General features: G+C 36.3%; 3 protein-coding genes across 3 annotated transcripts; 2 read left to right on the top strand and 1 right to left on the bottom strand.

Annotated features, from left to right (window-relative positions):
* Positions 1-1,084: 1,084 nt before the first annotated feature.
* ptdss1b (phosphatidylserine synthase 1b) lies at positions 1,085-6,000 on the bottom strand (the record flags this gene model as incomplete). Its single annotated transcript, XM_079258722.1, has 13 exons — positions 1,085-1,179; positions 1,271-1,346; positions 1,543-1,602; positions 1,761-1,860; positions 2,408-2,473; positions 2,781-2,893; positions 3,054-3,195; positions 4,063-4,214; positions 4,524-4,682; positions 4,864-4,988; positions 5,076-5,120; positions 5,636-5,727; positions 5,822-6,000. The coding sequence occupies 13 exons, from the start codon at positions 5,998-6,000 to the stop codon at positions 1,085-1,087; spliced, it is 1,404 nt and encodes a 467-aa protein (XP_079114848.1).
* Positions 6,001-6,373: 373 nt separating this feature from the next.
* On the top strand, positions 6,374-9,208 carry mterf3 (mitochondrial transcription termination factor 3). Its single transcript, XM_079259161.1, has 8 exons — positions 6,374-6,450; positions 7,137-7,504; positions 7,630-7,782; positions 7,926-8,115; positions 8,239-8,386; positions 8,469-8,540; positions 8,627-8,788; positions 8,913-9,208. The coding sequence occupies exons 2-8, from the start codon at positions 7,144-7,146 to the stop codon at positions 9,105-9,107; spliced, it is 1,281 nt and encodes a 426-aa protein (XP_079115287.1). The 5' UTR covers positions 6,374-6,450; positions 7,137-7,143; the 3' UTR covers positions 9,108-9,208.
* Positions 9,209-11,126: 1,918 nt separating this feature from the next.
* Positions 11,127-15,654, top strand: uqcrb (ubiquinol-cytochrome c reductase binding protein). The gene is made up of 4 exons (XM_079259046.1): positions 11,127-11,156; positions 11,798-11,866; positions 15,038-15,204; positions 15,481-15,654. The coding sequence occupies exons 1-4, from the start codon at positions 11,138-11,140 to the stop codon at positions 15,556-15,558; spliced, it is 333 nt and encodes a 110-aa protein (XP_079115172.1). The 5' UTR covers positions 11,127-11,137; the 3' UTR covers positions 15,559-15,654.
* Positions 15,655-15,675: the final 21 nt, after the last annotated feature.

Genomic DNA, 15,675 nt, shown 5'->3' with positions numbered 1-15,675 from the left:
AAGTCATTGTAATGTTATATAATAAAATATGGTCTGATCTGCATTCAAGTGGAATGGATTTTCACAAGACAGGAATTAGGCTAGTGGAAAAGAAAGCTCAACCAAATATAAGTGTACACACTCTTATTAATAACACCTGAGCTTTTATTGACATATAGCATCACAGTTTATTCAATTTATATCACAAAATAAAAACAAAAAATATAAGTAACTACTTTTGAAATACATTATTTCTAGTCAGTGATTATGATCTGCCACTGAATGTCACCAGTTTAATTGCATTGAATGTCTCAATATTATTTCACATATACACCACATTTCTTTAGTTATGAACACACAAAAATGATAAATGACATATTTCAGTAAGTTCATCAGAGGCTCACAATAAAATTCCTATAACCCATTTGGTTCAGTAACGCTTTGCTTTTCTTATTTTACATAAATAAACTATGCTAAGTGCATATAACTGATGTAAAGCGCTTAATATGGTTTCACAAACAAGTGTAAAAATTGGTCGGTTTTGGCAAATATATAAATACAAACATATTAAATCAACAATTTTGTTTCATAATCATCATTCTAGAAATAAGGATGTATAGAAAATGAGTGGATCATTATTTATTTGAATAATTTCAAAATGGACATTATATCAATAGCTATAAGTTTTTAGTTCTTATAAAGCTTCAAATTAAGAACACAGTATTATGTAAAGATTTAACAGTCAAAGAAGTTGATTGCAAAAAAACGTTAGTGATGGTAACGCATGTAGACTGGAGTGTACACTCCTGACTCAACATTCACAGTAAAAGAAACCCAACCTGATGTTAGTAATTTATGGTCCAAATAAAGCAGGCCTCACTTTTAAACGCAAAGTACCAAGAGGCTACTTAATGATGTTTTAATCTTCTTGTTGTCTTTTCCACACACACACACACACACACAGTATACACATTCTGGGATTTTTTTCAGACAACAATAAAGCTTTTAACTTTTCAGTAAGATAAACTGCATTCTGTATTCCTATTACTGAATATAGGATACGCTTAATGTCTCCACAGCAGTTATGAACATATAGTACTATTTACTATCTTTTCCCCTTCTGGCTATTTACATATCTGTTTCTAGCAGATGCCTTCCTCCGTTTTGTTGGTTGTAAAATTTTCAAGGAATTTCTCTGAGCTATGGAGAAAAAAAACACACAGAGTTATGTTAAACATCAAGGAACGAGCCAAGTGAAGTTTGTCACCTATTTGCTGGTTGTGGGACTGACCTTCAAGGCTATCAGAGAGAGGAGCACATGAGTCAGTGATGCTATCATTGCAGTCCTCAGATTGGGGAGAAAGGCTCTGTTAACAGAAAAAAGCTCAGAGTCAGTATCATCTGCAACAAACCAAAACTTAGATGTACAAGCCAAGTGTTCAATATTAAAAAAATGATATATCACAGCTTTTTGATCATGTCTGTAGTTGTTCTAGTTTACTCTTAGATGGCTGAACAGGATATAATGAAGACATTTATAAAACTATCAAAGCCAGATCTCACCTTCAATTTATGTTGCTCATACCACACCATTACATATAAACACAAGAGCGTGATGAGTCCCTGAAGAACATGGGAATAAAAGAGTAAGCAGAAAGCATATTCCCTGAAAAGGCGTGAATAAGGACTTATTATAATTACATAGGACAAAAGGGTACATAATACTCATGTCCATGTTTAAACATGCACCCAACACACAAGCCATACATATGTTATCTTACCAGACAGAAGAGCCATAAAAGCACATGGCGAATTTGGGTCTTAGAAAATAAGTCTTGGCCAAATTTCACACAAACGAGAGCCTCCAGGAAAGTGATGGCTCTTAAAGGACATATAGAAATAAAATTTTATTCCCCTCCCATAAAATATCATGACTAATACATACTATATCTATAGCAACTGATGCAGACTGGCAGCCTTCTTTCTGGGGTGAGTGAGGTCAGTGACATAATGCTGTGAATTTCAATTGACCAGTGAACTTACTGCTATAAAATTAACCTTAGTAAGCCACAAAGCTGGCTAATAGGGCCAGTGTCAGATGCCTTATATAGAGTTTGGCTAATTTCATGTCACTGTTGTTAAGCCATGAACCCTTCTCTAAAAAATGCCAATAACATCAGAGACAAAATGCCAGACTGAGAAAAACATATTTCAGTTTGTTAATAAGACTACTGGGAAACTACGTTATTATTAAACTTCCGAAAACACATTATAAAATCATAACTAGATAACAACAACTACAATTTAAAAAAATGTTATTGCAAATGTCTTAATTTAAAAAAAAAAAAAAACACTGATAGGAACACAATGAGTTCTTAAAAAACACCAAAAATACCACACAGGAACTGATGTAACAAAAGATACTTACCCAAACACCCAACACTGTGTGCCAACTCGTTTACATTGAGTGTCTGTCAGGTATGCATAATATTGTCTGAAAAAGAGTATATTTGTTAATAATAATGAAAAGGAAAACCAGACTCACAAGCAGTTTTGATATTAAGTATGACCAGAGCAGAAAGCGTTGTCTATATTCTAGTGATGTGTAAAGATGGTGTAGTTTAAGACAAATTTTTTCCCCGAGTCTGTGCTAAACTTGCATGAGGTTTATGAGGAATGTGTGGTACTATCAATTAAAATGAAGGATATGAATTGCAAGCTTCATTGAAGAAACTTAGTTCTTTATGGTTAACTCTTGATCATGCAACTTCTGTGCATGTCATTTTGAAGCTTGAACATACCGTACAGTGGGTGCGGTGATGATTCCAATAAGGAGGATACGACACCAACTGAGAGGATGAGAAACTTGAAAGATAAAGATGTGCTTCAGGAAAAATGTGTTCAACTCTGTCAACTACAAAAATAAAGAAACAATATTTTAATTATAACCTCAGTGATATTTACAAGCCTTGTTTTTCAACAACGTTCTTTTTTCAAACTAGTAGTTGTTTTGTTAAACTCATATGACTCGCAGTCAGACACGTATTTCTCAAACAAAAAAAAGCACACACTACCTGCCATAGGATCATGAAGAGGTAGATGCCGGCAAGCCTCTGGAAGGAAGACTTTGGGTCAAACCAGCGCACATAAGTCCAGCTGCCTGGGGTAAACTGGAGCACAGCTCGCTTTATCTTCCCAGTGGTGGTGTGTATTTCTCTAAACAGAAAGAGTTGAGCAGCCTCATGGCGAAGTAAAAAACACACATTTGCACTGTGGCTCCAAACATTACTAACAGCCACTGTTGTTTTGGAAAAATGCAACATAAATACAACTGGCTTAAAATTATGGATGCTAGATCCAGTCAAGCTTTTCTCAGGTCAAGAGGTCTGGCTAAGATATTAAAAAACAGCTAGAGTGTGTATAATTTGGATTATTTTCATCATCAGTCCCCAGTCTAATACAGGTAATACAAATAAGACCTCTTTCCTAAAACAGACTTACAAGTAGTTTTGATATTAAGTAAGAAAGCTTTATATAAATTGTAGTGATGTAAGGAACTTCCTTTCTATTTATGTAAAGATACTGTAGTTTGAGTACAAAGAAAAAGAGACAAGAGGTGGAGGCAGAGGAGGTCTAATTCCATGTTTTGATGTGGTGGGAGATGAAGCTGTGTTAGGGTCCATGAACTGCGCTGCAGGGTAACAGAGTGGAGGTGTGACAGGAAAGCAGTAGTCTCACACTCTTAATGTAAGGTTCATTTAAATCCTTAATGTAACTTAATATTAATGTAAATCAGGTTATGCAGCAAGACAAATTTTGCTGCAGAAAGGCACCGCACTAAAAAGGTATTTGCATACTTTTGCCACTCAGAGATTTGATCATTTAACTCAAGAAAATTTTACCATTTACTAAATGGTCATTTTGAGCTTATCTCAGTTCTAACTACAACATATACTTTTTCAATATTGCATAACCTTTTTAGCACCATGACTTACAGTTATAGTGTTTCAGCTATTTGGTGTCCTATGCTCTTTTCCTGACGTGTTTATAATGTAAGAACATAAGGTCGATGAAAACACTGACTTGATGCTAGCCCAGCGGTAGGTCCTCATCTCCAGAAAATGGCAGGCTGTCATACCCAACCAGATGCCTCCTCCATTACATAACAGTATGTCGAGTATCACCTGATCCCACCAGCACTCCGCAAAGTTTGGCAAAAGATGCATGAAGAATAGCTGTTAACAAGTGTGAAAAAGAGAGAAGGGAAAATAAACAAACACAAAACAAGAGTCAAAAACTAAGTAAGTCAAAAAATAACTAATCTACCAACATATAATTAGAGCTGCTAACACAATATTTACTTGTGTTTGAAAAGATGATTGTTACTCATACAAACAATTCTTATTGATTGCTTGTCTAAGATGGTGAAGCATAAAGATATAGAGGATTTTTTACATAAATATATGGATGACTTATGGCATTATTTTTCAATACAGCCACATCAAGCATTTTCTTAGTCATGATTACACACACATGCTGGTTACCTCAGTGAGTTCCCAGGTGATGCTAATGGTCCAGCACAGGCCATAGCTGCGGATCAACAAAGCCTTCATGGCCCACCCTGCGAAGTGGGCAAATGCAAAGAAGTCGAAGTGGCTTAGGATGCGTTCCCATGTTATCACTGTACAGTTTACAGCATATTCCTATAAAAAGGAAAATAAGGATAATAACAATTGGCAACAAATAGAGTCTCAGTGCAACACAGACAAAATCATTCAGAAACAAATGAATACATTTGGGAATAGCATAGACATGACGGCTAGAGGTTTTCTTGTTCTGATGATTCATACATACATAAAATTCAAAGTTCAGAAAAAAAGCTACCATAACATCAGCTTCCCGTTTGGCATAACGCAGATTTGGGTCTAGCCAGTACATGAGACTTTTCACTTGGTCCCAGTTGAGGAAGAGAAGAAAGACCAGAAACAGGAAGTAGAGCACACTGAGACCTACCAAAGATAACAGAATGTGAGTGAATACCAAGACAAATGAAAACTGCATCTAAACAGAAAAGTTAGGTCAAACTGACAACTCACCAAACACCATTCGCCATATTGCAGGATGTGGCCTCGTGAATGGCCCTGAGAGCAAACACATCAGTATGTATCAGTGAACTATACATGTATCCAGCAGGAAAATGTTGAAGGAAAAAAAATTATAGAATTACATAAAGGGAAGTATTCATGGATTCATAATCATATTTATCATCTGAATTACTGTCTTGATCCTGCAAATTTATTCTTATGAAAAAACTGTCAGGAAAAAAGTGTGAACCACTAGATTCAATCAAGCAATAAAGAAATACACCTAAATATTCTCGTTATTATAACACAAGATATTAAAAATGTACTAATCATTACATCCGAGGAGCTGAAAACAGATATTTGATAGTATTTTAGGTTTAAAAAACATATATATAATCAATAAACAATATTGCTAACTAATATTTCCCAAATAATTACCTGATTGTTTCAAAACTAAAAGTGGTATACTGACTGTTTTATAACCACTTAAAGAAAATTGTGATTACATTCTATACTAGGAAATAATCCCACCATTCCATGATGAAGACAGTGTAGGTGTAGTTAGAGCTTACCATTAGGGAAAGCCAGAACACTGATGACTAAGAAAAAGGAGACAACTACCAACACACCAACACGGAGATTATTGTCTGACTCTTCATTGTCCCTGTAAAAATACGATTCCAAGTGTAAACAATTAGAAGATTGGACACAACAAGACTTAAACTAAAATTAAACATTTACTTCATGTTGTAATTTACCTCGTGAATGCAAAGTACATCAGGCTGAGCACAGTGATTGTTAACAGTGTTATAGTGTGTGGTTTGTAGAAGAAGTCGAGACCGATATCCTCCACTTGTTGCTCGTTTATCTTTCGGAAATGCAATTTGTAGTCAGCATCCTCCCTCCTAAGTGATCGAGACCCTTCAGTGGCGGACATTTCTGTGCTGTTACTTATCCTCTTAGAGTTACTGCTCATTTTGTATCTAAAAAACTAAATCTAACTGATAGAGAAATGATAAGAAGACAGCTCAGCAAAGAGAAACCTCGAGGACGGACGAAGTCACTACAATTAAAAGAAGGGGTGTATGACTACGATAAATGTTATCGTTAGCATATAAACAAAGTTAGCACATTGTTTATTTTAAACATAATTATTATAAATTGTTATTAAATTTTTTTTAAAAAATTACTCAAATTTGTGCCATATTAGGAAAATCAAAGGCAATGTCTCACAATCAAGTACACTATTGTGGTACGTTCCATGAGGTGACGTCGTGAAGCCCTTCCGTGATTTTGCACGTGAAAGTAGTTGACATTGTGCGACGTTTTGCTAAGAGAAGGAGTAGAGTTGGTGGTAAAATGTATTAAGTCAGAAACTGTGAAGGAGGTAAATAGCCTAAAACGGTTTGTTGACGTTGGACATTTAATTAAGAGTTCAAGTTTCTGGATTTGAGTTGTTGTAATAGCTTGCTAGCATTGAGGAATCTGTCTTAGGCTAGCCACACATGCTGGTGTGGGGCAACAGTGGAGCAACTGTGTCAAATTTCTGGTGTCTTTAGGTTAGTGAGTTGAAATTACTGTGAATGTCTCCCAGTAAATATGAATACTACTGACTTAAACACCTTTTGTGCCTACGAAAACTGTTCTTAATCGGAATAATCTTGCTTGAGTACACAATGTATAAACTACGCTTTAATGACAAGGTTTCTGTATATTAGATCCATATTACTGTCTCACTTAGCAAGTTTATAGTCAGAACAGTGAATAGTAACGCAGTGCAGCTACAGTAAAAGAAATGGAAATGAATACAAAGCCATTTAATTTTTCAAAGGGTTTTTCCTAAAATTCAGTACATTTTGGAAACCCAGCTAATATGTTTGTGGGTGATGCATGTCCATCACATAAATGCAGATTGGCATCCACATAAATATAAGGACTGTTGTTCAATCGGAGCATGACTTTGAAAAATTAATTGATTTTAATGAATGATAACATTATATCACAAGATTATGTCTGGTTGAAAATGGTATTGACTTTCATTAATCTCAAAAACACCATATTACTTTCTTACAGAATTGGTATGGCATCTGCGTGGACTCAGCAGTGTCTGCGATGTAGAGGTCTTTTTTCTTCCAAGGCTACCACATGGCAACATTACCTACAAGTTCAGCATTGTATTACAGCAATCAAGGAATCCTCCAAAATTAGTAATGGATTATCCTTCTCTGGGAGTCACACAGTAATTCAAACAAGACTGAGATGGAAACAACAGATGTGGCCCTACAATGACTTGACAGCAAAATGTCTGACAACTGAGGCGAAGGAGAACAAATATACAGTTCTAGACAAAGATTTGTCTAGAAGTGATATTGTTGAATATAAGACTACTCTGATGCCAACCACAGATCCTCTGCCAATGATTCAGAATCAGATTTCCTTAGGTATTTGATTTTTTTTCTTGATTATATGAACATTGATTACTCAACCTTAATTTAAAACTACATTACAGATCATTTCTAGTGTTATGGGTGTTTAACTGCCTCATTCTGCATTTTCTTTTAAGCAGATTTGGATGCTGCTGCTGAATTTTCAGCACTGGAGGAGATCAGCGACGAGGAAGCTGTCAGTATTTCTGTTCCCGATTCCATGCCTCCAGCTTCATCATCCCTTAAAGATTATGTTGACAAGTCAGAGACACTTACCAAACTGGTACAACTAGGTAAATAAAATTGGCAGAATTTTAAGATTTTAATGAAAATGCTCTTTGCTAGTTTTGACACAAGAGGTATGGTCTAATATGAAAGACAATGGTCTTATGAGTATTATCACCTTTTTTTTTTTTTTTTTTTTTTGTCATCACAGGGGTGAATTTGTTTAAGTTGGAACAAAGGCCTAATGTAGGCACCATGCTCCTCAGACTTGACTTCAACACAGATGTGGCTCCTCGGCTGCTATTTCTCAAAGAGATTGGAGTGGAGGACTCCCGTTTCAGCTATATTATTACTCACAATCCCTTCATTCTCAGTGAGAGTTTGGAAAACCTACAAGCCAGGTGACATTATGAGATCTTTGAAACATTAGATGCCTTTATTTTTGACAGTATTCCTTTTCTGCAGTCACAATAACCACAAAGACTGTCTAAATATTGCTGTTTTTTCTTGTGTTATTTGTAAAGGGTTAACTATCTCAGGTCAAGAAAGTTTAGTCCAGAGACAGTTGCATCCATGGTGTCCAGAGCTCCTTATCTGCTCAACTTCAGTGTGAAGAGGATTGACAATCGACTGGGTTTTTATCAACGGGAACTTAAACTCAGTGCTTCGAATGTATGTCTGTTAAGAAGGGCATCTCACTGAATTGAAAGAACAGAAATAATATATAAATGTAATCTTTCTCCTCTCTTTGCAGACACGAAACCTTTTAGCTCGTCTGCCGAGATTACTGTGTGGTAGTTTGGAGCCTGTTAAAGAAAACCTGAAGGTATGAAATTAAAGCATAAATTATTACAAAGTATAGTTTCAATAAACTGGAGATGTTGTGTTAAATTATTTTTAAATGCTTCACAGGTATGTGAAATAGAACTTGGCTTTAAAGAAAATGAGATCCAACACATAGTGATGGCTGTTCCTAAAGTGTTGACAGCCAATAAAAGGAAACTTACACAGACATTTGACTTCCTCCACAACACCATGAAGGTGCCCCACCACCTGATCACAAAGTTCCCGCAGGTAAGTGGTTTTTTATGAGTTTTTCTCTTTTCTCCCACAAATTTAGGGTCAATATAAACATCTTTTCTTACATTTCTGAATTTGGAAAAGAATAAAACTCCATTATTAATGTGTCTTTATGTAGGTCCTTAATACAAAGTACCTTCGCCTTAGAGAGCGCCACCTCTTCCTTGAGTACCTTGGAAAAGCTCAGTATGATCCAACCATGCCAAACTACATTTCTTTGGACCGCTTGGTTTTGTTGCCAGATGATGCTTTTTGCACCGAGTTGGCTTTGGCAGCACTGGAGGATTTTTATTTGTTCCAAAAGATGATTTAATTCTTTATGATGTGACTGTAAAAAGACTGAAGTCTTGAAATATATTTAAAAAATGACACCATGCTAAGTTCATGCAGACACCAAGGTCCAAACATATGGGCCATCAACTAAGCTTGAAAATAAAATGTTTTGTAAAATGATTATCATTGAATATCTAATGTATGTCAGCTCCTTTGCTTGAATTATTGCTCCTATTCTTCTATGACTGTCTTTTTGGGGATAAAACTATCTGGATTTATGTTAAGTCCCAAAAAAACGTTTTTGGAAGTAATAGAAATGTCACATTGTCATGTAAAATGGATAATTCTTGTTCTGTGGCTGAACATACTTCAGAACAATAAACATTTCCATTTACATCTGTAGATTTTTTAAATCTAAACCTGATTCTTGGTTAAGCTTCACTTTAACTTTACTCTAAAACTGCTTAAAAGCTGTTAAAACTGTGCTTGCATGTAAATAAAAATACTATAATAAACTATGCTGACTCTGCGACAAGTCTGACCTGTGTATCGTGTCCTTTTTTGCTTTAGTTGGTCAGTTTTAAAGGCTTAGTTTTACGATTAGCAGTTTTTCATCCTGTTGAGGCATTTGAACAGTTCATACTTAATTAAATTTATGGATTTGACAAAGATCAGCTCCTGATGATTTTATTGTTTCATTGTTCCTTAAGTATTATGACTGACATTTAATATAAGTTAGAAATTAAAAATACACAGGGTTTTAAATAATTGGGTTGACATACTTACATAATGTAAATACATCACATTAGATATAATTGGATCAGCGTCAGTAAATTGCTCCTTGACTAATTGTTTTTGTTTTGCCAGTAACAAGACTGTGGCAAATCGATCACTGGACTTGGCAGAATAAGTGGTACTCCCTTAAATTTCTTATGTTGCAGCTTAAAAAGAAACAATATATAGTTTGGTGAAATTTCTGGAAAATCTATTAAACTAGACAAAGGACTGTATCCAGATAAAAAAACAAAACAAAAAAACAGCTTTTGCTTTTGTTGGTCATCTAGTTGGTTTAAATGTTAGTGTCATGTCAGCCGAGTCGGCTGGGCGTGTAAGTGAATGACAGCACATGTGGTATATTAATTTTATGTTTTATTTGTGCTTCTCATTTAGATTTGTCTTAAATTGCACATTTAATGGAAAATTATTTTATCCATTCTACAACCAGTCGAGGTGTGTGTTTGAGGGACAGTAATTAACATGGTGGAACATCCAATCCTGTTCTAGTCTTCACTGTCTAGCTAATAAGGCTAAAGAGTTCTAAATAAATCTTGATTCATCCACTTTGTGCAATTAAATATTTCATTAGCAAAAAATAAGTATTCTTCATTGCCTCATTTACCATGATTTACTTTTGGCACGCTCTTCTGTTGAAGGCCTTCAGTGTGTGTCTGGTCTTTTTAAATCACATAATTGTAAAACTTCCTTTCAAAAGGCTTTTTCTTTCACCATGACCTTAGCTGCAAACTTGAGTAAATGAAGATGTTGATTTTGGAGCATTCTTGCTGCATATTATTGGTATTAGATTTTTTCTTTTTTTAAAAATCTATTTCTTTTTTATGCCTGATCAAAAAGAATGTATTGTTTATCGACTGAGCAGCTTTATATCACAACCCACCTCTCTCTCTTTCTGTGTAAATTAAAAAGTAAGGGATATTCAACCTTTGAGTGAAGTTTACAGAAAATGTTTATGCTACACTGATATGACATTATGGATATAGAATACCTCAGCAGAATCACGTAATGGCAATTATTTATTTTCAAATAATTTACTGCAAAAGCCCAATAAAAGCGATGATATTCTATGTTAGGGTGATAAGGATAAGTATCTATCTATCTATCTTTATCTCTAGCTTTATCTATATTTATTTATTTTTAATTGTATTTTTTATTTATTCATTTATTTCCGAGTGTTTTCGAAATTGGTCATTTGTTATGAAGTTATTTAATCGCTTCAGCGCCTCATCCCTCTTTTTACCCAGAACGCACTGCGGTCGTTCCTTAAAGGCAAACATGGCGGTGAGGGCACCAGGTAACCGAGTAGCGCTCTCTTTTCTTTCATCCATTTCTGACTCTTTTAAGATCGTGTCTGATAGCTATACTAAGATTTGTATTATAGTTTATTGCATACTATAAAATTATGAAGGCTTTTTCTGTCTGAATGCGAGTTCCATGGCATTTGACTTTTATGTCCTCTAATGTCCCCTTGCTAAGTTATGCTAACAGGCGGTAGTGTTGCTCAGCTAACGTTAGTTTAGCAGGTAAAATGGGTGCTTATCACAGTAAAATAAAATAAAATAAAAAAAATGCAGTCATTATCATATATCTGGCTACATTGAACAATTAAAGAAAAAAAAGACTTATTAAGCTATGGTTATTGCTCAGATTACTGTTAAATTAGGTACAGTGTCGTTGCGGGGTATACTTCAAGCGTAGTGATTTTTCTCCTGCGAAGTGGATAACCTATAAACTATTTCATCTTACAAAGAAAATATGACGTCACGCTTTATTAGTATGTTATTCTAAGTTGACAATGGGAAAGAAAGAAAATATTTTATTTTTAGTGGTAGTTCATCATATCAGCAAATAATCTTAGTTATTTTTTCTTACTGTCAGCCTTTTGCTGCTTTCCTGATCTTTAATGTATATTTATATTTTTATCTCATGTCACAGTGGCGACAAGCCGGCTTATGCTTGGTTTCCGTAAATGGTTTTACAACTTAAGTGGCTTCAACAAAGTTGGTAAGTAAAGACATACACTTCTCACAAAAAATTAGGGATATTTGGCTTTCAGGTGAAATTGATGGAAAATGCAATATGTTCATGCTACAGTGATATAATATCATAAAAGTAAGTCATTTAAGTAGAAGGATGCACTACTGATTTCCTCATCTCAAAAAATTCATTCAACACAAAAGGTAACAACAATGGTAGTTACACCACAACAAAAAATTTGAACGTCTCAATATCTCGTCATGTGCCCATGAGCATCAATTACAGCTTGACAACGACGTCTCATGCTGTTCACAAGGCAACTTATTGCCTGCTGAGGCATGGCATCCCACTCTTCTTGAAGGGCAGCCCTCAGGTCATTGAGGTTCTGGGGTGCAGGGTTTCGAGCCTCTACACAACGGCTCAGCTGATCCCACAGGTTTTCAATGGGATTCAGGTCTGGAGAGAGTGCAGGCCATTCCATTTGAGGTACACCAGTCTCCAACAGCCGTACCCTGATGATGCGGCCTCAATGAGCAGGAGCATTGTCATCCATGAAGATGAAATTAGGCCTGTGCTGTTCATGTAGGGGCACAATCACTGGATTAATGATGTTATTCAGGTAGTATGGGCTTGTCACTGTACCATTCACAAAGTGTAGGGCAGTTCTGTACCAAGTGGACACCCCTGCCCACACTGTAACACCGCCACCACCAAAAGCTCGCCTGGTGACAACAGTGGCTGATGCATAGCGCTCTCCCTGACGTCTCCAACATCGTTGCCGGCCATCATTTCTGCTCAGTGTGAATCGACTTTCATCAGAGAACAGCACTGAGGCCCACTGGTTCCTCGTCCAGCGTAAATGCTCCCTGGCCCATGCAAGACGATGATGCCTGTGCCTGGTGGTGTGGTCAGGTACCTGTGCAGGTCGTCTAGCACGCAGACCACACTGATGTAAACGGTTTCGAATGGTCTGACGTGACACTTGGGTGCCTCTCACCTCTCTTAAACGTGCCTGGAGTTGAGTGGCATTCATCATCCGGTTTCTCAGGGCAGTGTTCACAATGTAGCGGTCATCAGCACGGGATGTGGCCAAAGGACGTCCACTTCTGGGCCTTTCTGTGACTCTTCCAGTCTCTCTATCTCTGTTGCAACCTGCTGATGACACTCTGTGACACTTCAAGCTCAGTGGCCACTTCTGTCTGAGAACGTCCTGTTTGAAGCATCGCAATGGCAAGGGACTGTTGTTCCATTGTTAGGTGTCGTCTTGGTCTCATGATGTCAAAATGTGTACAGCATGATGAGGACAACTGTTTAAACACCAGCTCTAATTGAACCAGGACATTTATTGGTCAATTCAAGGATCACACACCTGCCGTGACTTTTGCCGTTAAGCTCCTTGTTAGAGAACAGCAACTTGTGCAAAATTTATTGAAACATTTAACAGTTGGACATGTGCATTTAAAAGCTTAGAGAAGATCACATTAAGTTCACCTGTACAGGTTTGAATGCATTTTAGGCTTGTTGTGAAATTTCACCCAAAAGCTGAATATCCCTAACTTTTTGTGAGTAGTGTATATTAACACAGAAATTTTTCAAATATCAGATAAGGCTTTCTAGTGAAGAAGCATGGATTACTGGAATTTGCTATTTCTAAGCAAACTTCTATTTATTATATGATCATCATGTATAACTTAAACATTTATAACTGAATGTCTTAAACATTGTTATATGATTATCATGTTATCATTTTACAACTCTATGGAGAGTTGAGGAAAAGTTATGACACCAAAGAGATAAATGCATAAAATGTATGGATGAATATGTAAAAGCAAGTGTAAGGGTTAAAGACAAGGTTGAAGTAGTTTTAAAAATTTGTAATGGTTAAAAGAGATATGTGAGAAATGTCCTTGAAGACCATTTAATTTTATTAGATAAGGATTATTTGTAAAGAATAAAAAAAAAAAACCTTGACATCATCTACTGATTTCTTGAACAAGTCACCCTCGTCAAAGAGATCTCTACCTGTAATGGATTTTAATCTGATTAAGTGAAGCATTTTTCGTATTCTCAGAAAAAGGGGCTTGAATTATTTTAAAGGGGTGCTATTATGGTATTTCAAGTTTTCTGAGCTTTCTACAGTGTTACAGTGTTGAGTCCTCATCAGACGTGAACGGCACCGTTTTTTTTATCACCTAAACGCATGTTTGAGTTTGAGTTCCAGCACGCTCTCCGTTCGGTTTCCATAGCGACGAAAAACGCGTCGTTTTAGAGAGTTTTTTCTACTTCGAAATCCTTGTGACGTCCCGGGGGATAAGGTTCGGTGATTGGTTACCTTCTACTGGTTAACAAGTGCATGTACAAATACATCAGGCGGGTGGAAAACGTCGGATAAAGTTATTTTGAATGATGGCTGGTGAGTTTACCAAAGAGAGACATCCTGCTGCATTCGTTGCTGTGGGTTGCTGTTTTCCAATTCGTTTTCAGGGTCTGATTCAGGTTACAACATGTAGGGCTGTATGCTATATGTTGACATTGTATTTTGTTTTTTTTTTATTGAGTTAATATTAGCCTAATCCTTCTGTTTGAGATGTTACATGACGGCGAAAGCAGGTGCGGTGCGCGCTCCCGATGTAGTGCAGTGGCGGGGCTTAATGCGGAAGAGTCTCAACCCACTCGTTTTACCCGCACGCTGATCTGACAGCCTACGGACAGGGTCAGTCTGAAGTAAATAAAGCGATTTGTGACAATAACTCGATCAATCCCAGCCCTTCTGGTCTCAGAAATAAAAATAAATTAGCCTGAAATACATATAATAGTTCCACTTTAAACTGAAAGGAGCGTGAGGAGTTTCCCCTTCAATAAAAAAAAAAAAAAAAAAAAAAACCAGCAAAAAGTTAATAGGCCTACAGAGAGATGAGACAAGTGTGGGTCGACATTATACGTCTGAGTTAGCTTCCATTCTCAGTAGTGAGAATGGCAGCTTTTACTTCTCCAGTTTTAGCAGCGTCTAAACAGGCACCTCATAACTACCATTTCCATTTTTTTGAAAAGAGGGCTAATCACGGATGATAGAGCAATCTGTGTTAACAACACATATTTTCTAGTGTCTCAAGATTGCCACAATGGTCATGTTTTCTGTTTGGTTGATTTCCCAACTGAACTATAACTAATAACACAATACATTGTATTCTCTTGCAGGCTTGATGCGTGATGATACGATATATGAGGATTCGGATGTGAAGGAGGCCCTTAGAAGGCTTCCAGAAAACCTTTACAATGACAGGATTTTCAGGATCAAGAGAGCCCTGGATCTCTCTATGAAGCAGCAGGTTCTCCCTAAAGAACAATGGACAAAGTATGAAGAGGTATGTTCTCAACAGGAGAGCTGAATGTTTGTTTTGTTTAGATTGATATTAGTGGATAATTTATTTCTCCTGTTATTTCTAGACAGGTGCTGCATTTTCTAGCTATTTAACCTCTTGTGTGTTATCTCAATGAAAAGTATATGCTATAAAAATTGGAGCTATTTGGTACTATCTTACAAACTTTTACATCATTGCCTCCAGTTACCTAATGTAAGCAGTGATGTTTTTTGTCCTATTGTCATTTATTCTGTTTTAATTTTACTTTTACTCTTTCAGGACATCAATTACCTGAGTCCGTATCTGGATGAGGTGATCCGTGAGAGGAAAGAAAGAGAGGAATGGATGAAAAAATAAGACAGTTATCTTCCGTTGGTGCATAATCGTCCCTTGATGTAATATTTAAAATGGAAACCTATATTAAAACATTGCTGATTAAAGAATTGTACATTTTAGATGGTGTAGAAGTGTTGT

The sequence above is a fragment of the Telmatherina bonti genome (assembly GCF_933228915.1).
Source record: "Telmatherina bonti genome assembly, chromosome: 19".
NCBI lineage: Eukaryota > Metazoa > Chordata > Actinopteri > Atheriniformes > Telmatherinidae > Telmatherina > Telmatherina bonti.
Note: the sequence above shows the minus strand (reverse complement) of the source record. Positions and strands in the feature narration are given on the sequence as shown.